The 20,427-nt window shown below is 35.9% G+C and overlaps 1 protein-coding gene across 8 annotated transcripts in view; it reads right to left on the bottom strand.

The window, feature by feature from the left end:
* TBC1D5 (TBC1 domain family member 5) overlaps positions 1 to 20,427 on the bottom strand; it is a 318,415-nt gene that overhangs the window by 110,060 nt on the left and 187,928 nt on the right. For all 8 annotated transcript variants that reach the window (XM_051808278.1, XM_051808281.1, XM_051808276.1 and 5 more), the window contains 4 exons: positions 17,508 to 17,600; positions 15,985 to 16,031; positions 15,827 to 15,896; positions 10,353 to 10,525 (listed from right to left, as the gene is read on the bottom strand). In XM_051808278.1, coding sequence (XP_051664238.1) covers positions 10,353 to 10,525; positions 15,827 to 15,896; positions 15,985 to 16,031; positions 17,508 to 17,600 — 383 coding nt within the window. The remainder of the gene's footprint in view (positions 1 to 10,352; positions 10,526 to 15,826; positions 15,897 to 15,984; positions 16,032 to 17,507; positions 17,601 to 20,427) is intronic.

Genomic DNA, 20,427 nt, shown 5'->3' with positions numbered 1-20,427 from the left:
ATAAGCATCTGGGGGATATGGAATTTATCCCATGAGTGTAGTAAAGAGCTCATAATTTAAGAGTGCCAAAACCCAAGTGCATCATGAAGGTCTTTCCTCACAAGTGACATTAATTGCATATCCCACAGATGCTTATTACATATTCTATTTATACCTCTGAGAAGAAAAATATTCGTTTAAAGTTTAAAGGTTTAGTACTGCTTAAACACAATGTAACACAGCTGTCTCATGATGTCACAGGGAATATCAAAGGCTGCAGCACAGAGTCATAATGTAAGAAATAGTTTAGACAGAAGATAAATCAGGGGATGTGTTTCAGTGTGAAGAGTCCCAGAGCTCAGATGTACAGTAAAGTAGGATGTATAACCAAGTACTTTAGTTGGATTTGGGATTACACCATTAAAAAGGTTTTTCTTATTACAGCTATTGAAATAAGCAAAAGGAGAATTAAATCTATTTCAATTCTTTTAAACAATTTTTCAATAAGTAGCATGTCAAACCATTAATACTAATGTATGAATTGCTAAGGTCAAAGATGCCATTATCTTTTCTACCACTCAGTCTGTACAAATATAAATGTTTATAGCCTTAAAGCACACTGGTATGTTGCAAACTTTCTGTGAGAACTGGTTATATTTTTTTCTGTTGACTGATTACTCTTTTGTGATTTCTCTCACAGGTAAGTAAAACACTGAGAATTCTCTGATTCAGGATGCCCCATATACTTCTACCTAACTGTACTTGCATTAGTAAAAAAAACCCAAACCTGATATTAATGGTTTTGCACATCATTCCCACATGTACCTGTTAGGAAAAATGGAATGAACCGCAAGGCCCAAGCTAAACTCTAACAGCTCACACACCATTTACTGATAAAAGCTGTAAACAACTAAAGACTGTGCTTAGATGTTGTGTGGAATTTTGATTTAAACACTGTAACAATATTTAATATAAAACATATTACACAGTTCTGCTGCTACACTGCACATGCGGGTATATGTACAGATTTACAAAAAGTACCAAAATACTTTTTACTAATTTCTGCACTTCCTATAATAAAAAACTGGTAGCATTATTGGTAGGATTAACAGCAATCAGAAGCAGGGGGAGTTTCACTACCCTATAGTTTATTACATTATATTATATTGTGAACTTAAAACACAGAAAAGACGAAATTTCTTTTCACTCTCCCCTTTCTCAATACCAAGAGCAAAAGATACTGTTTGTGTGGCATTTGAAGATCATTTTATTGGACACTTTTTCAGACTTCAAGGACATAAAACGCATGAAAGGTAATCAAAGGAAGTATGCTAACATGGTCCTAATTTCAAATATGGTGACAAAAAGTAAAGAAAAGCAGATCATTAGAAGTGACAGACGACAGTGTAAAGGTGTATGATAGGTAGTGTTTTCTCATGGACTTCTCAAGCGGACATTATACTGGGTAATGACACTTTGCTTCCCTGAAATTTGGGAAGAATTACTGTTCTGCTGCCAATACATTCAATACTGAGTAGCAAGGTCTAGGTGCATCCACTGCCTTTTTTCCTTATGAACAGTGCTATCTGGAAATTCAAGAGAGTAATCACTGGAAGTTGATCTCAAGCTGCAAATGGTATGTTACGAGTGTTTTCAGAGGAAGAAAACAGAAGAGGAGTACCTCTGGCTTTCTGTAAAAATTCAAATCTGACTCATTCACTGATTTCAAAACATGTATTGGAAACCAGCTCTTAGTCTTGTCTGCTTTTGTTCTTTTTCACTAGACCAATTCTATTTTGCAATGCTGTGCACAGATTTTCTCTTCTTGCTATATCTGTGGAGCCTTCATGCTAAGTTATGTAACTTAACCCTTTAGGGCCTTGTGCTGTTACATTTAGTATGAGTGATGAAATAGTCTCCCCATTTTTACAGCATTAGTTTTGGCGAATTCTATTCTTAGAAATGTTTCTCAAACATAATTTCTCATGCTTTACCTAGACTAAAATATTGTGAATTCATACAATATGCAAAAGTTACACAAAATTGTGCACCCTAATTAACAGCACTACACTTGAGCAACCTGTTCCTGTGACCTGTGTTAATGGATTTTATTTTTCAGATATGGATGGCTTGCTTTAATATTTCATAGGATACTCTTAAAAATTCTTGCTCAAAACCACATCAGAACCAGAAAAGATACTCAAGGCATGCACCTATTTGGAACAAGGTTTTTTTTTTATTGATGAAGCTTCTACAACTCTAGCAAGATGTTGGAAAAAGGTTCACAAGGTCAGAGAACTACTATCCAGCTCACCCAGTTAAAAGTTAGGACAGACTGTTGCATTATTTTCAGGGTAGGATCTTTTCCTGTTGCACAGACTTCCAATGCTGTCATGTATCTTTCCAACTCAAGAACTCCCAATAAAACAACTGCCAAAGAAGATTTAGAACATATAACCTGAATTATATAGGTTGCCTGCAGAATTCCCCACTTTTCCACCCCAGCCCCCTCAGCTCAGTCCGAGTAACATCTGGTTAAACTGAAGGGTGGGTAGAACACTGCCCATAGAGTAGAAATGGCTATCCAAGAACTATGCTTGGTATCTGGACTGGAAACAAGAGGCAGACTGACTTGACTACCTGGTGAACTATTACTCTGGTGAGGAGAAAAGGCAAAAAGGAAGCATTCTTCCCAATTCTGACACTATACTGCCTTTCATTTTCCCAATTAACTGCATTCTATTGGGCAACCAGATGCCTTTAGAGAAAACGCAGACTGGCCGTATTCCTACAGAATTACCATTTCAATAATTTTCAACATTTTCATTAGGGATGAATTGTGGTTTCAGGATATAATTTTCTGCTAAAACTAAGGACTCAGATGAAAATGACCCCAAAGAGCTAGATGATTAACATGTCCTCCTAGGTCAAGAGAGATTTAGACTGAAGACTGTGTATCCCTGAAGTTGTCATCCCACATCTTACAGCAGTTCACTGACTATTGCTTTTTTCTCAAATGCCATTCCTTGTCATCCTTCTCCCCACCTATAAAAATCCAAAATGGTCTAGTTTGTTCTGACATGGAATAATTAAAAAGTATGAAAAACTCAGTTTTTTAAATGAAATTTATCTCCTCTGCTTCCAACAGGCCTACGTTATGCATTTAAGTATTTCATGGTAATTTTTTTACAGATTTCAAGCAAAATCATCTTATCTGCACTACCCACTAGATCCCAGTTGTGGTAACTTGTAGATTTTACAATTTGGGCATTAAATTGTGTTTACTATCTCTCACTATTGCTCTTGTTGAGGCTCTTCTTTGCATTCTAGCAGAGGCTCCTCTTTCTGCAGCTCTTTTTTATGTGTATCAAGATAATGCAAAAGATTCTGAGGGTGAACTTCAGTCTGTATCAGTCATCAGACTACCTTTGGATACTGACTTTTATCTCAAGGACCAATGACAGGATGATCTTTCCCTGTTGGATGGTGCATGTGGTTCTCTTCATTACTTCATTATAATTTCTAGAAGTATGTCTTCACGGGAAAATAAAGGGCTTGTTAGTCACATGTGTTTGCATGTACCATACTAACTTGATTCAGACAGACTACGTAATAATAAGCAGTGAGGATGAAGCACTGGTTAACCCAACCATGAAATATCCACAGGCATGGGTTCTACAGGAGATGCCTTGGTTACTAGCAAATGCTTAAGTCCAAAGTGCTGTATTTTGCCTCCTAACATCATGTCAACACAGACATGTTAGCACAGTTCCATTTTCTAGGCATATGCTGAGATAATTACTGTCTGCAACAGTTACTTGACCTACTTATTGCCTTTTTTGTACCAATTTCCAACATGAGTTTTCTAGACCAAGTTCCATGTCATTTAAAGAAACAAAATGATGCACTAAACTAAACAGTACTGGTTAACCTGAAGAGTTGATGTGATTTAAGTAAAAAGAAAGCAAAGGAGAAGTAAATACTTGATATGTGGCACCTTAAATTCCTTGCTAGAGTAGAACTTCTCCATACATTGTTCTGCTATTACAGTTAACAGCTACTGTCCACATAAGTAAAAGAAAAAAAAAGACAAAGATAGCCTTTCAAACTTCCCTCTATATATTCCCACTAAATTCATCACAGATTTCAGAGGATACTAATTCTATTGAAATCCACTGGTCTTTAAGCCTACTTATGGTTGGATGCCACCAGACTTTTTTAAGGGTATGTGACAAAAGTCAAAATGGAAGCTTTCTCACCTGTTTCCTTCCCAGATAAAGATAATTCCCCGTATTTTATATGGGAAGCACATCACATGCACCAAGAAGCAACAAAATAACAAATCTGCATTCCATCCTCACAGACATCCAGTACTACTCATTATCATCTCAGCATATAATTAGGCAGCAAGAGAGTAAAACTCTGACGAACACTTTTGACACCTCAACCAATCCTTCATTCTGTTTATAGAGTGGGCTTTTACATTATTTATACGTTAAAATCTTAAGTGAAAGGTATGACTAAAATACTATTTGTGACAGTTGGGTAAAAGGATAAAATTGGAAGTTCATCACACTGTAATTTTCAACCTAATACACAAGAAGAAGCAGCACAAAATGAAATCTACATTTTTTTCAATCAATATACTAAAAAGCTTTTTCGAGAAACTCAACAATGAGGAACAGATATCTACCATTTAAGAACATGAAAGGGTGAGTAGCCTCACCTCAAAAGAGAAAAACTCTAGCTTCTAGAGTTAAGCAGGATTTGCTTGCTGTCTGAAGGTAAGACACCTACCCTGATCTTCAAGGATTGTCCTAATTTATTTGCACAGAGGAAGTAAGTTGAATTAGTAAATCGCAGTACAACTGGTATGTCAACAGCAGGTGAGGCAAGCCCTGCCTGCATCAAAATACACTGTAGCTTTCTACAGTAGATCTAGATGTGTTTCAGTCTGTCACCTAACTTTCAACTCAGAGGTTTCTTCTTACAATACTTTTTTCACTGTGCAAGATAGAATTCATAGTAAATTCTTCAGATGTCTGAGTCAGCCCCCAAAAACTCTATCTAAAACTTCAGTAACTATCTCTTAATTTGTGGGACCAGCAGTGGACAGTAATCTTTCTTAAAAAGGCTTGTTCATCTGGCATTAAATCCTTAACAAGCTCTCTACTGACAGACAAGTTGGGCTATATATTCCATTTAAATCTCTTTTATAGATAATGCTTTGTCTAAAGTCAAACCGAAAATAATTACTGGAAAATATCAGCAATTCCAGATACTAAATTCAGGATTAATTTAGTCCTGGACATTCAAATGAGAATTATTACATTGTTCAGAAAGAGTTCGTATTTGCTTAGTCATAGCCATTGGTAGATACTCACTTATTTTAATAGCAAGGCCAGATTTTGGTGGTTCCCCTACTACAGGCAGAATAGCTCAAAGTTGCTTTCATTATAATTGCTGTCCAATTGATTGATGACACTGGATTAAAAGCTACAGAGGAACTGTAATGGGTTTGGACCATGTCATATATTATCTCATTTCTTTTCGTTGAAGTGTGAGAATCCAAAATAAACTCGGGCGTCCTGAATGATCTGTAAAGTTCTCCTTAGCAAGACTGATCTTTGATCTACCTTTTCTGTAGATCATGAAAGGTTCTTATGCTTGTGAGGTTTTTTTTTTTCTGGATACAATGACGATGATTTATGTTCCATTACTACACAGGTAAAATCCTTTAAATTCTTCCTCCAGAGATCAATTTGATTATGGAAAAGAATACTGCCTGGTACCATAATGGCATGGGCAAGAAACTAAAACAGGTGGATGCCCCACAGCAGTGCTCATAGCAAAGCAACTAAGAATAGTAATAGTGGAGCAGCACATCTGCTGTTGACTTTACCGTAACATAACCTTTCCAATGCTATCTTCAAATCTACGCTCATGTCTGGTTTCCCTGCAACTCAGTTTGTATCCTTCTCTTTCTTTTTTTATTTCTTTGCTACATGAGACAGGCTTCTTCCTGAAGTATAATGGTGGTATCAGCCTAAAGGGTTGAAACTGCATCTCGAACCGCAGTAGGCAGTACGTCTGCCTGATTGATCATCGCAAAGCGGAGTGGCAGCAGGAGGCAAAGTCATCGGAGCTGAATGTTCTGAGAAGGCCGTTTTTGCGCTGAGATTAAGTTACCATGAAATATTTACGCTCACTTCTGCATGTGCTTTATTGTCTGTTGGATGTGTGCTTAGAAAGAGTTTGCCTTACCAAAATAATACTGTCATCACTGTTATGATGCACAAGCTAGAGAGTTTATGCCAACAGTTAATTTTTGTTCTTAAATAAAGTTTTTTATGCTTATGCCTTGTCATTATCTTTCTGCGAATTATTTCTATACAACTGTATCATATATATTTACATGATCTGGTTGTACTTATTGCACACAGTTCTATGAGAAATTCATTTGATGCAATATAATTCACCCTCAGTACATAAAATAAAGCAGTAATAATGATATCACATGGGACTTTTCCAATTGATTCACCTTTTCAGTGAAATGTAAAAGAAGCCCCCCTATTACAAATTACTTTAAATGGAAGAAAATGTCCTAAAATATAGGTATATGAAAATTTTCCTTAAATCCTGTTTTTTCAAACTGATAGCACAACCTGCTTAATTTGTCACTGCAAAGACTATCCACTGCAGAAAATGCAGAATGGTTTTGCAATAATTATTTTGTACTTTAACATGAATTAGATGTAAGGGTCAAAGAAATTAACATCAGAGTACCATTTAATCTAGGACATTAATCATTGTTAACTCATCTAATTTTACAATTAAACTGAATATTCAATCTGTCAACCCTTCAGAGTATCCAATCTTCTTGTTCAATCTTAGAATTTTTTTGTTTTTATTTAGATAAAGGTTTATTATCAGGAAGCATGTCACTGAACTGTTAATGTAATCAATTCAATTTTATTTTCAAGCCATTCTTGTACTTTACTTTACAAAGTACAAAATTAGATATGATTAGATAATTAATATAGTTTGGTTAGACTGTACACTATTCACAGTGCTAACAGGAACATGAAACAATGTTATTCTCCAAAACATTATCTTGGGGTCCAACAACAAGCTGGAGACATGGCAAAGAAAGAAGAGTGAAGAATGATAATGCACAAAGCCTTTATCTCTGTATTGCTGGTTCCATTTCGGCTGGTATTAATAGCAGCTGAATAATTATCACAGGGATAAGCAGCAGCTGACTGCAAGTGAATGAAAGCATGGTTTCACAAAATTTCCAGCTACAGAAATTCCTGTGGTAAGGCTGCTATGACACCAAGCTGAACAACCAGAGCACAGAAATATGGCATAGCCAGGACCCCAGTATACCTTGCTATACCTAACAGGGTTCTCTTCCTGATCAGCAATGAAATGAGATAGGCTGGTAATGCGAAGTCTGTTCTCTGATGCCCTCTGGAAGATAAGGTAATCTACTGCCTTGAGCTAAAACTTCGAAACATAAACTACCCAGAGAAGAGACTTCTCAACTGGCAGCACCTCCCAGCATGCAGCCTGGCACACCTGACTGAGGCTAATGACACCGCAGTTTGCAGACGACTAACTGAGGAAGAAAAAACAAAGATTTTTCACATGGATATGATAAACACACTGAGTCTACTTTTCCACAAAACCAGGATACAATCTTTGCACTACTGGGCAGCAACCAGAACTAACGAGTCGTACCACACTTACTGCATAATTTCAGGAAGAGTACAACCACATTTTATTTTAGAGGACAGTTTCTGAACATGGAAATGTACAACCCAGCAGGGTACCTGACCTCCCAGCAGAACAAGTTTTGCTAGTGTTTGAAAAATAGAAAGAAGTATTTTTAAACATCAAAGGATGGAATCAACTGTATGAAAATACAAAGAATTGTTTCTACCTTGCCCCAGAAGGTTATAAAAGGATGCAAAGTATAAAATACTATATTTTAAAATAAGTAAACTGTTTAACTTGTTCAGTTTAGGGGAGACTGTCATTAAACACAAGCCTTTTGTTGATCCTTTTCTCCAAGAACGCCATAATATCTTTTGAGGGAAGATCCCAGTCTTCCTTCTACCATTTGTATATTTTTTGAGTGATATCAAGGCTGAGAGATGAATATTTATTATTGGGAAATCCAACAAACTTCAGCAAAACAACAAATTTCAACAAAAAACTCACATGAATTCTTCACTTGGGTTAGGTTTAGCAATTATTAATAACCTATCTTGTTTAAGAAATGCTGTTTCTAGTTCAAGAAATGCTAAATACAGGAAAAGATCCAGCATCTGAGACTGTCAGCTGGCTTACTACTGGAAATTACTACTCTGAAGTGTTCAGACATCATTAAAGGGGAGAATAATACAACACAGTTATGTTCCTTTCTCTTTCTTTTTCTCCTGTCCTCTATATTAAATCAGAAATCAGAGAAGGATATGACCTCACAGGCAACCTACTTTTCTCTTCTGCCAGTGCAGATTCCATCTCTACGATACTACTTGTTTCTGAGAGCTTTTCAAAGACTGTCTTTAAAATATTCTGATGGTTTTTCCTTTGTTAATTTTGATATATTATGTTACAGTCTAACAGCTTCCTGTTAGTAAGGTTTTCCTGATAGTCAGCCTGAAGCTTTTTCTCTCATAATTCATTCTCTTAACTGTAAATTTCTTTATTCAGATTCAGTTCTATTTATGCCACACCAGACTGCATCGTTCTTCTGTTATTATAATGTTATGTTTGAGCTAAAGTATAATTTTTTCTTTTGACTATTTCTCTAACTGAAAGGCAAAATCTTAAACTAAAGTGAATACCTACAGTACAAATTATTTTTGCCCCAAAATATCTGTTTGCAAATTTCTGAGGTTTATCTTATTTTATTTTCTGTTTGTTTTCACGAGCCTTCATAAAAAAGAAACACAGTCTTTTTGTTTTTCTTGATATTTATACTGCCTACTTATTCATTACTACCCTGAAGATCATTAGGGATGCTTGCTTTCTCTTCCAGATTAGTGAAGATATTAAGAAAATACACAACACTACACTATGCAAAAAATATTGTAATAGGACAATCTGTCCTCTTCGTATTTTTAATATGTTGAGTTTACTCGGCTTATTTTTCCTCTCCCTGTAACCCATACCTATAAAATTTATTTAAGTAAGTTTTGTAGAATTATATTTATCTTCCTAATATAAGTTATTAATAAATCTGGGACCACTACTTGGTTTTACTTCAACTCTTCTCTTGAGAGTATACTATGTTGCAGCATTCTTTCATTTTATGGTAACATCAAATTAGACTTCAGTGTTAAGTATTGCAGTTACGGCCTGACATTTACACAGTCATCTTTTCCTTCCTTTTCCACATTTTCTATTGAGTTGTTATATTTAATCCACAATTACATTTAGAAATTCACACCTATAAATGATTTTTTTTCACTTAAGGCAAAGCCAATCTTACTTTAAATCACTGCAAAAAATAATTAAAAAAGTGTCATTTTTCTGTCACTGCAACTGCACATATGGCTTGCCAACTCCTTAAGGAATGATCAAATTGAATCAAATGTCTAAAATTCCAAACAATGAAGGCAAAATTTTTCTTCAAAACCACAGTCAATTCACAGTTACTCTTGGTTTGTCCAAGTTGCACACTCTGTATTGACCCAGACTGGCTACAGCAGCCATAAGTGGTTTGGATTCAATGCAGCATAAACACATGGAGAAGGCCCCATGCAAAGTCCCACCTGGCCCAATAAGCCCCCCTGGAATGGGAATACACAAGCAGCTGACTAGAGATGAAGCAGTTTAATGGGCAAAGAACTACTGGGGATTACTTTGTACACAGACAACTGATTATATCCGTGCCTTAACTTTTTACATGCCCCTCTACTGCACCCATATTATGAGTATCCAAACTCCCATTATCACAACAGGGAAAAGTTCACTGATATTGAAGTGGTGATAAAATTAGGTAACTAAACTGGTTAATGCTAATAATTTTTTTGTGTCCTATTATCCCATTTGTTCTCATAGGAAAACTACAGGCAGACTGTGTACTTGATTCAGTATGTAAATACAGACTACGATGGGAGTCTTCATCAGGGGTCTCAAACATGTAGCTGAATGGACCTTAGCTGCTCTGGGAATGCCACTGTCACAAATAAAACAGTGGGGTGTCACTTACTGTAATGCTGCAAATCAAATAAGGTCTAAGAGGTAATTCTTTTTAGTCCCATTCCTCTAATCCAAAATTTAAGGGAAAAAATGTCCTAATATAATGAAATAACAAAAAAAGAAGCAATAAAATTAAATAACGCTTTGCAAACACTTACAGGCCATAAATCTGTGGAGCAATTTCCAGTCGGTTCAGATGCATGTACAGCTCAATATCATGTTTCTTCAGCAGATGATCCTGAATTTGGTTTACCTTTGCTACAATAGCAATAGATGGGCCTAAGTCCTGTGGCCTTGCAAATGGCATAGGTGTAATCATCACATCTTTCTCCTGCAGACACAGAAAAGAGTGGGGAAAAAAGAAGATTTATTGTCTAAAGGGACTGCGTACAAGAGATTTGGGTTGTTGCAATCAGTGGCTTCCAAATAAACACAGTAATAACTCATTTCTTTTAAAACAAAAGAGGAATTTCAAGTATCCACTTCTGCAGGAGGTATTGTGGGATTCCTCTTCCCAGGAATGCCAAGGAGTGCCCCTCATTTCAGCACATCAATTTTTACGTGCATGCTTTACTTTTCATGCTCCAACAAAGTGTTGACAGCTTTATTTTAGCTTTAATATCAGCAGTCTAAGTAAGTCCAGAACAAAGCAGATGAACGTTAACTCAGTAGAGAACACATGCCCTCAGAGGACAATAAATTGCATATCAAATAGGATATAACTTCCTTTCAAATAAGTCTTTCTAAACAGGCTTCCCTTGCTCAGAATATCTGTACCTCAAAATCTACACAGTTTTGATAAAGCATTAGAAAATTTTTAAAAGAAAAAAGAAAAAAGAAATTGAACAATGAGATGGACTTGATGGTTAGAAGGCAATTGGTTGGACCTATGGGTTGTGCAAACTATGTCATGATCTACAATATGACACACACCAAGTGAAAACTAATGGAGTATTAGCAACCTTGAACATTATACTGCTTTAAATTTGTTCTTCTTGCACAAGAGCGAAGAATTACTGAAAACGAGACAGAATGCTGGAAAGAAATGCAGCAAGCAATGAACAGACTTGAATAGGAAACATGTAAAAAGGACGATGAGAAATAAAAAAGAACAAGTCAAACCTATCAAGAGAAGGATAGGGGAACAAGGAAATAGAGAATTAAGTTGTCAGAAACAATGTTAAAGTTATAAAAGAGGGTAAATGGGAACAGTAAGAAGAGAAGATTTTTACAATGACTTTGTTGCATTTTGTCATCATAATTTCTGACCTCAAACCTCCACTTTAAAAAACAGTTCTGTTTTTCTACCTTTCTGCTCAGTATATTGACAGAGAAGCATTATCAAGTTCCAAGGGTTAATAATTTCAGAAGACTTCATTCCAGTTTAAACTGTTGAAAGACAAATTCACTTGGTTTGATACAGTGAAAAGAGCATTATTTTTAACATTCAATAAGAAAGAAAAGTTTGTTTTTGTCATGTAAACTATCCTCAAGGTTGTTTCTTTTGGTTATAGTCCCTTTTCAGCCCCATTCTCTCCATATCAGCATGTTAGAAAACAGGAAGAAACGTTCCCATATTTCAAAATCATTTACAACATGGTTTAACAGTCAAGTGGGCAGTGAACATTTAATAATTTCTACCAAAAAAGTCCATTACTTATGTTGTTCTCCTTTGCTTGAAATACTTTTTGTTAATTATTCCATTTCTGTACTGCAGAAAATATAGTATGATGCTGAGCAGTGATTTCAGGTAAAATGTTTCTATTTAAGGATCTGATTGATTATAAATTGTATCTTAAAATCTGCTTAATTATTGCATTGCTATGGCAATTGCAGCAAAGGGACTGATCTGTCTATTATAGTATGGTGGTTTTGCCATGCTATTGTGGTACCAAGACATATTCATTTAAGATGCTCTAGCAAATCACTTGACAAAAGCTCCCTCATACTGTCAAATAAAGCTCACTGAAATGGCACGCATTCATTTAAAAATCTTTGCTGTTCTAACAAATCGGAATTTAAAATAAAACATCTAGCATCTCAGAGGCTAACAAGCAATGTTGCTACTTAGATAAACACTGAAGTTCTTCACAGCTACAGGTATGTTAAGAAAGGATATTTCTCCTACTTTCTTTTTTAAATTATTCTATTAACTCCTTTATTACCAAGTCAGGCAACCTTCTTTCTACTTTGATTGTTATTTCTCCATTGTTTGGCTATTTTCTATAGTTTCAGACTCATTTCGTTTCATGGTCATATGCCAGAATGCCAAATACTGAAAATGGGTATCTGCTAATCTCCCTCTATTCAGAAACCCACTCTTAAAGTATGATATGATAACATTACCTTAACATTAGGGTTAGGGTGCCAGTCTATAGTAATTCTTTGCATAAACACATCAATTTATCTTTGAAACCAATCATAGAAGTTTGTAACTCTACAGACTTGTACACTATATTCTATCAGTGGCACTCATCTGTGGTATGAACTTTATTCTGGTTTGAGTTAGACTTTAACTTCACCTTGGCCACTGCATGCATTTGTAACTCTGATGACTCAAAAGATCTATGTATTTAAGCTTTTCTTGATTATATAGAATCTTGTATGAAAATCTCAACATCAGAATCTCTCTACTTAATTGAATCTGTAATGTGAGATGACTAGCTAGTGACTCAGATTAGTCTTTACATCATTAGCTGCCTGTGGGTTTAAAGCCATCTTTACAACATTACAAGACAAACTATTAAACACTGGCTCAAGTGTCAAAAGATTCTGAATATCAAAACTAATGCAAGCTTCCTCTGTGCCAAAACTGGAGTTATTTGTCACTTGCAGCATTTGTGCACCTTGGCATAATGCAGCACTGACACATTGCTGACTGTCAGACTGACTGACTATCAAACACAGCTAAGTGGATCCAATAGTATATGCTGGCTTGCCATTTTTAAAAATACGAGATAAGTAAATGGTATCCATCAAAATGCAGTTTATCAGCATCTCAGAAATTAACCCCATTAACAGAAATCTTCAAAGCATGACAGAATCTGTGAGGACAGCAGCTGCAACCAATAACAAAGCCTTGCCTGTCCATGCCTCCTGATTCGGTGCACTCTACCAAGACCTCTGTGGATGACTAGAGTGCAACGATGTCATGTCTGTTGTCTCCTCTCATGCAATTTGGTTGAGAAAATGACAATACCTCTAGTCAGTTGAAACTGCTCCAAAAAATCACATAGCTGGTGTGAAACAAACAGCCCAAACAGAAAGATGCTCAAATAAACTAATACAGCCAAGCCGCCAAAATGTTTAACTAGAAATGACTAACAATGCCTGAGCCTAAAGCACAAAAGCCAAGTGGACATGACACCTGCCCATACTCACTATATATTAATTTGCCACATGTGAGGAAACACCTTTTTCTTTTTGTGAGCTTCTAAGTCTTGGAAAAAATTTGAGTGCATGTGTTTAGTCATCTATTGCTAATACGAAATATAAATGATCAATCCCAAAAGAATGTGGTTCACAATAAAAAGAGAAAAAGAGGGAGGGCTCAGAATGTGCTATATCATTTATAGGAGAGCGCCAGATTCACCTCTGTGAACAGTTTAAATATGAATACCAGTGAAATAAGTCTGAAAAAATTAGGTAAGTATTAAGAACAAAGTCACAAAATCCTGCCCCAAAACATTACCTATCACAACACAAACTGGAATGGCTAGTAGTCAATACTAATACAATTTATATATTCATGCATTTAGGAAACAAATGCTACAGCAGTAAAGAGAGGCTAGGACATAGAACAAGTATAAACCATGGACAGATTTCTCTCATTAACCACTAGGGAATAGAGAAGCTGGAGAAGCTCCTCTAATGGCATTTGGGAGTAATGGAACCAACTGTTAGAGGCTATAAAATGTAACATGTCTCTCAGAGCACATACTTTCATTGCTTCCTTTGTGAAGATTCAGACTTTATTATGTAGCTAACCCTCAAAGTCATGATTGTAAAAGGCATAGGTACAAGAAAGAATTATTAAAGATTATACATGTTTGCAAAGAACAAGAACAAACAACTAGATTTTAATCCATTATCTTTGCATTGTTAATTTTTTATGTCATGAAAGGACTGGAAAGGGCAATGTAAACTTTCACCTTCTACCCAAGTACTGCAAATCTGTAAGCAGACCTAGTTATTGCCTGGAATAAAATTCAACCTCAAACTCTACCACCTCTGTCACAGAAATTTTAACAAATACATTCGAATACACTGAATTTTGAAAAGCTACACTCAGAGAAACATCTCACAGCCTCACCGTTGAAATAAAAGTGACTATGGTAAGTTCATAAAATTTGTATCTCATATGCTTTATCCCTAGCTATTGAGAATTATATGAAAATGCACATAGTAATTTATAAGTGTAGATAGCTTAGGCCAAGATGCCAATGCTCCACAGCTATTAAAATATACACACAGATATATTTACATATTTAAAGAAAATAGATGCTTTTATGTAAGTCCTGGGTGAACATCTTTTTCTTCAGTAGACTGGCAAAACCACCATTCAAACTAGTACTCCCTAATTACAGCTTGCGAATACAGGTTTTGGTGCACATATACAGACATCCAAACCCAATTAAGTTCCTATTAGTTTTTTGTTAACTCTAGATACCCACCCCATTGTCTATGTAAAAAATGCTGAAAATGAATCAAGCTGAAACTAATTTTGGAGGCAAACTCTTTCAGGCTATAGTACACTGGCAATACCTGTAATACTGCTGTGTTTTGCTAGAGCTTCTAAATATGCTCCATCACACAAATAATTTTTCAGAATTATAAAAAGACAGAAATGTATAGAGGGAAAGAGACAGTAAAAAAAGTATTCAAAGAAAATCTTGAGCAATTGACTGAGGGAATTGTCCCTCATGCCATACATGAAAAACAGTTTCAGGCAAGGACTAGATGGTTTCTAGAAAGTCCCCACAATGGGGAGTTCAGTAGAACTAAACTCACAACACAGCAAAAGCTTTCTTATGAAAAGGAGAAACGTACTAAATACAGTGGTGTCTGTACCAATACACAAGAGATATGAAGGCACAGACTTTCCCCCTGTTTGAATAGCCTAAGTTAAAGAAGAAAAAAAGTAAGGAAATGGAGTGATGATGTCAGGGAAAGATGCACTCTCACCTTTGACGGACAGTCTATGGTTAAAGGTTTGCTTTCACAGCAAATTGTTTATATTATAAACAGCTGAAAACAATTCAAGCCTCAGTATGTTAAACACTGCCTACAGGCATTTATTTAACACGACATTTGCACAGGTTTTGGGCACACAGAAGTGCCTATGACAGGCACTCTCTCCAATGCTACAAACATCACCTGTATGTAGAAAAATCCGTGTTTGCAAATTTGTTTTTTGATTACCAAGTGATCTTTTAACAGATAGGAACTCTCACCTGGAAGACTTTCCTCAAGAGCTTATGAGCAAATTCTGAAGAACCTTTGTAAACTCGTTTGAGCCTGCTTTAAAACCAGGTTGTTTAAGATATGTCTTATTAGCTTTGAATAACTTCAATCATATTAAAAGTCATACTTGCTTAAAAATACAGTAAATACATTTTAAAACAATATTTACCTTCTGACTGTCATGTTCAAAAGTTGAAAACCAATGTTCTGCAGTTTTCATAAGACGTGTGAACATCGCACTGAAAGGGAACAACCAAGAAACTTGGTGTAAAATAATGTATTACAAATAAGAGCAAATTAAATGTAAAGAAAGTTGTTAAAACTTACTAGGCATCATGTTCCAGATATTCAGGATTCAAAAGAACTTTCATTTCCTCACTGAAAAAGGCAACAGAGAACAATCCAAATGTGAATGTTTATTTTTGGTCAGCGTTCTGCATGTACTATCGTATTTATAAGCCAACTTTCATATAAAGTGCAAATGAGAAAACTAGCCTTTTTAATTAAAAAGAGCAACTCCATTGAACAAATGAAGTCTTTCCTTTTTATAAAGATCAAAAACAAATTAGCTGCCTTGTCTGTACTACAATGAAGTAACCATCTAATTATTCCAAATAACAAATTACTGAATGTCACAATGTATTATTTGAATATGCTTGATCTAGAATAATTGATTGCTGCACAATCTATCACTGTTCGTCCCAAACAAAAAAAAAAATATGGTTACTGGTCAAATATGCAGTATCAAAACATTAATTTATTTTGTTTTAATAGCCTGTATTTTTATTGTACTTTAACAGCAATTAATCAGTGACAGCACCTCTTTTCCATCTTTGCTGCTTAGCTCTACTTTTTCAATGGGGATGGAACAGAATGCTGTGCATTACACATGGTTATTTTAAGTTATTTAGCACTGAAGAGCATCTTCTAGGTAATTTCAGGATATCTAGGGACAGACATTGAATAAAAACATACACTTGTAAATAATCATCTTTATGCTTAACTGCCTTTGGACAGTCATGCTGAGGGGCACTAGCAGAGGTTATATTATATAGTACACATAATTACATTGTTTTTTATTCACTGCTGGACTCCAAAAGAGAATGCAAAAAACCCAAATGAAATGTCCAAAATATCAAAAGAAGAAAACTTTTTTTTGGTGTGTGTTATTTGTTTGTTTGTTTTTTAATAAAAATAAAAGGCTTGTGCATAGGGCAAGAAAAAAGCATCTGAATTTAGTTGACAATCATATGTAATGTAATATTTTATACATATGTGTATGATTGCATTTATATCTACATAAACACATTTGAATGAAATGGAAAATCAATAGCTAAACCTAATGTTACTACTAGGTCAAAGAACAGTCAGATATTGCAGCTACAACATTGCAGGTGATAAAAGAAATATCAATCACAACAATTTGTCGACATTGATTATCTTCCCTTTTAAGATACGAGGAGCTAGAGGTGGTGGGAACATGTTTGCTCTATGAGTGTAGTTCCCTACTCTGTCTCCTCACTGTAATGACAAAAATGAAACCACTTCTGGCAATAAGAATGAGGTGAAACTGCAGGTAAGCTTTTTGATTAAGGTTTTTCCTAGGTTTCTTATCTCCCCATTTTTTCGCCAATTAATATCTGTGAAAGGGACAATGTCTAAATTTCAGAACCTGCAGTAGGTAAGATGAAATAAGGACAGTCCCATCTAAGCATGAGGATTTCTGAGATCAATTTATGAATTATAAACAAAGAATTATGGAACACATATTTATAAGTTATATTCCAACCAACTTACTTATTTTTTTTAAGAAAGTGGGGTTTTAATACTATACAAATAAAACACAATACTTGCCTTGGTTGTGCAGCTTCACTGGCATGTGAAAAAGCCTGGTGGTCACAATGTAGGATAAAGACAATGGGAGCTAAAAGTTCATGCATACCCTAAACACAAAAGGAAGCAAAAGTATAATTAGATTTTTCAGTCATATAATAGTTCCTAATGCCTAGCATCAGGCAGACAGCAATATTAGGTGAAGACTAACTAAAAGAATGAACATTTATGTTCCTAGCAGAATGGTTTCATAATCAATGGCTTTTATCTTAAATTCTGATTAAATCCAAGTGTTTATTCTTCTATAATATACAGAAGCAAGTTATTCTCCCTTTTTCTAGCACAACGCACAACAAATCCGCAATGGTAGGCAACCCTGCACCTGGCAGTTTACTTCAAGATCTATGTTCATAAATATGAATTTTATTTATGATAATTATAATCATGATCTACAGTACAGAGATCTGCAATAGGGACAAATTACAAAATTTAAAATTATTTTTTATTTTAGAATGTTCCAAAAACATAGATAAAAGTGTAACAGTATGCTTCAAAGGAGACAAAGGCAGCTATTTAGGAAAGAAAATGAAACTCCCATTTCTAAGGACATGAGAATTAAAGTAAGTTTTTGGATTTTCCGGTTTTCTAAGTTGTTATGTCAACATTCAAAATAAAGTCATTAAGCAATGATTAAACAATGCAATGGAGCCCCGGTACTGTTCCACTGCAGAGTACTACTTATGTATGCAATCTATATTAAGCTACAGGAAAACTACAGAAACATGCAGGAATCAGAACAGAAAAAAATGGGTGGACAGTTAAGGACTTGGGCCAGCATTAGAAGCATAGCTGGGCCACCCGTCGCTACTTTAACCCAGAGCTCAACAGGAACAAAAGCGGAGTCTTGATTCACCTGGGGCTTGTCAAACTGTTACCAGGAGCAGAAGCAAACGCTTCAGGAAACAAGCAATCCAGTTGGCAAGCACCAATGCACTGACAGCTACAACTACAGCCTGCAGAATGAAACCTCATCTTCAGCAGACATTTGGCTCCTTCCCTCGGGTTAGATGAGGGAAAAGGAAGACTTAGGGCTTCACAACTGGAAAATTTGGTTACCTCAGAGGAGTTGGGATCCCAGTGGTGGACTAGAACAGCAGGTAGGAGTTATGCAAGCTACAGGTTGGGGCAGGGTTCAGCTATGCAAAAGAAGGGAAGGGAGCCTTTTGGTGATGGAAGGGATGTGGGATGAAGAGTTGACAACCGTCTGTCTGACTCTGGACACAAGGATCACTAATGGAAGAGAACTCCTGACCTCAGCCCAAAACCACTAACTATAGCCAGGGCTTGGTGCCAAGTGCCCAGGCTACCCCTGCTGGGACTGGCTCTGGCTGGAGTCCTTGCCCAGCTGTAGGAGGAAGAGCATGCTGCCAGCAGTGCTCCAGTTCAAAGGTGCAACTGCTTCACCAAGTGGAGTCTCAGTCCCCACTCCTGATGGGTGCTCTGGACAGACAGGGGTTCCAGGAACACTATCCTGCTGGCAGAAGGAGCACTGGGCCTGGTCCGTCAAGCTCATCAGCATTTCAGGAGTACATGATGCATCCCCTGTCAGGAACTGTTCTACTTTTATGCTTGCAGTTCCATGTCAGGAATACTCTGCACTGGCTTTTCCAGCCCTTTCAGTGATGGACAGACGTGAGCAATGAAAGTGTTACACACTTGTGAGCTACCCTGCTGCTTTGCTGGTATATCAGTTGATATTCCATGCAGCATTTGAGGAGTATTCAATATCAGTAAGTTAGATTATTAGCTTCATATATATCAAAGAGATCCATTAACTACTAAAACCCTTTAACTTTTATCAGAAATAATGGGGATTTTCCTTAAGTGGTCCAAATTGACTCAAGAGGTAGATGTGGAAGCCTACTCTAGATCATTACTGTTTTGAGTATACTTGGATCTTTTCTGTTGGTAAGAGGATATTCCAATGCCTAGCAGTGTTGAGGAAAAAAAAAAGAGTTTTGACAATTTCTCTATTTGCCATCAACTGAAATCCTAGGCAATAAAATTTTAATTTCTTCAGGATTGAGATGACCACTATAGCCTCAGTGGTAGGGCGAAGTTTGGATGTTTTCTTTCTCTTTCTATTTCTGAACCTTGAGGGACCACTTCAAAAGATGAAGGCTAAATAGAAATTCAGTTAGGAAAACAAAAAATAACCCCAATAGCTATTGGATTTCAGAAGCTGACGTAAAACACAACAAATCAGTTAGATTACAAAATGTCAAGTTTAGATTTCTTAAAATATTATGGTCATACCAAGGGGAAAGGAATAGGAGAAACAGGGAGATAGGTCCAGGATTAGATAATATGTAAGTAGAAAAAATATTTAAACGAACTGTAAATAACCAGGGTTGTACTTCCACATGTACAGCCCTTGGTTAATTAACAGTTCCACATCTAATCTTTTATTCACCCTGATTTACTAAACATGAAATAGGAGAAATGGAAATGCCAAAAACTTGACTATCTAATAAAACTACCACCTAAGCTGTAAACATATATGCTGAAGAAAAGAAAGAGGACATAAAATAAGAATTAGTTATAAAAGATAAAAGCATATCACACATTCTTCCAACACAATAATGTATCAACTCAGTAGAATCATAATGTGGCTGCCCACATATAACAAAACCAAAACAAACAAATGATGAAATATCAGGATTTCAAAAAGATACCTCTGATCTTTCAGTTACAAGACTACTTCAAATGTTTAGAGATTTTTAGCTTGGCAAGAAAAGCTACCAGTGTAATATGCATACACATATTTTTTCAATGCTGCAGTTTACTAAAACTCTTTAGTGTTAATAAGTAAGTTGACAGAGCTCAGATAATTTTATGACACTTTCCAGCTACAACAAAGTATTGATTTCATAATAC

This window comes from Manacus candei, unplaced genomic scaffold (assembly GCF_025592945.1).
Source record: "Manacus candei isolate 608988 ecotype Guabito, Panama unplaced genomic scaffold, ASM2559294v1 h1tg000072l, whole genome shotgun sequence".
Classification (NCBI taxonomy): domain Eukaryota; kingdom Metazoa; phylum Chordata; class Aves; order Passeriformes; family Pipridae; genus Manacus; species Manacus candei.
The sequence above is the reverse complement of the archived record's forward strand: the minus strand, read 5'-3'. Positions and strand labels throughout refer to the sequence as shown.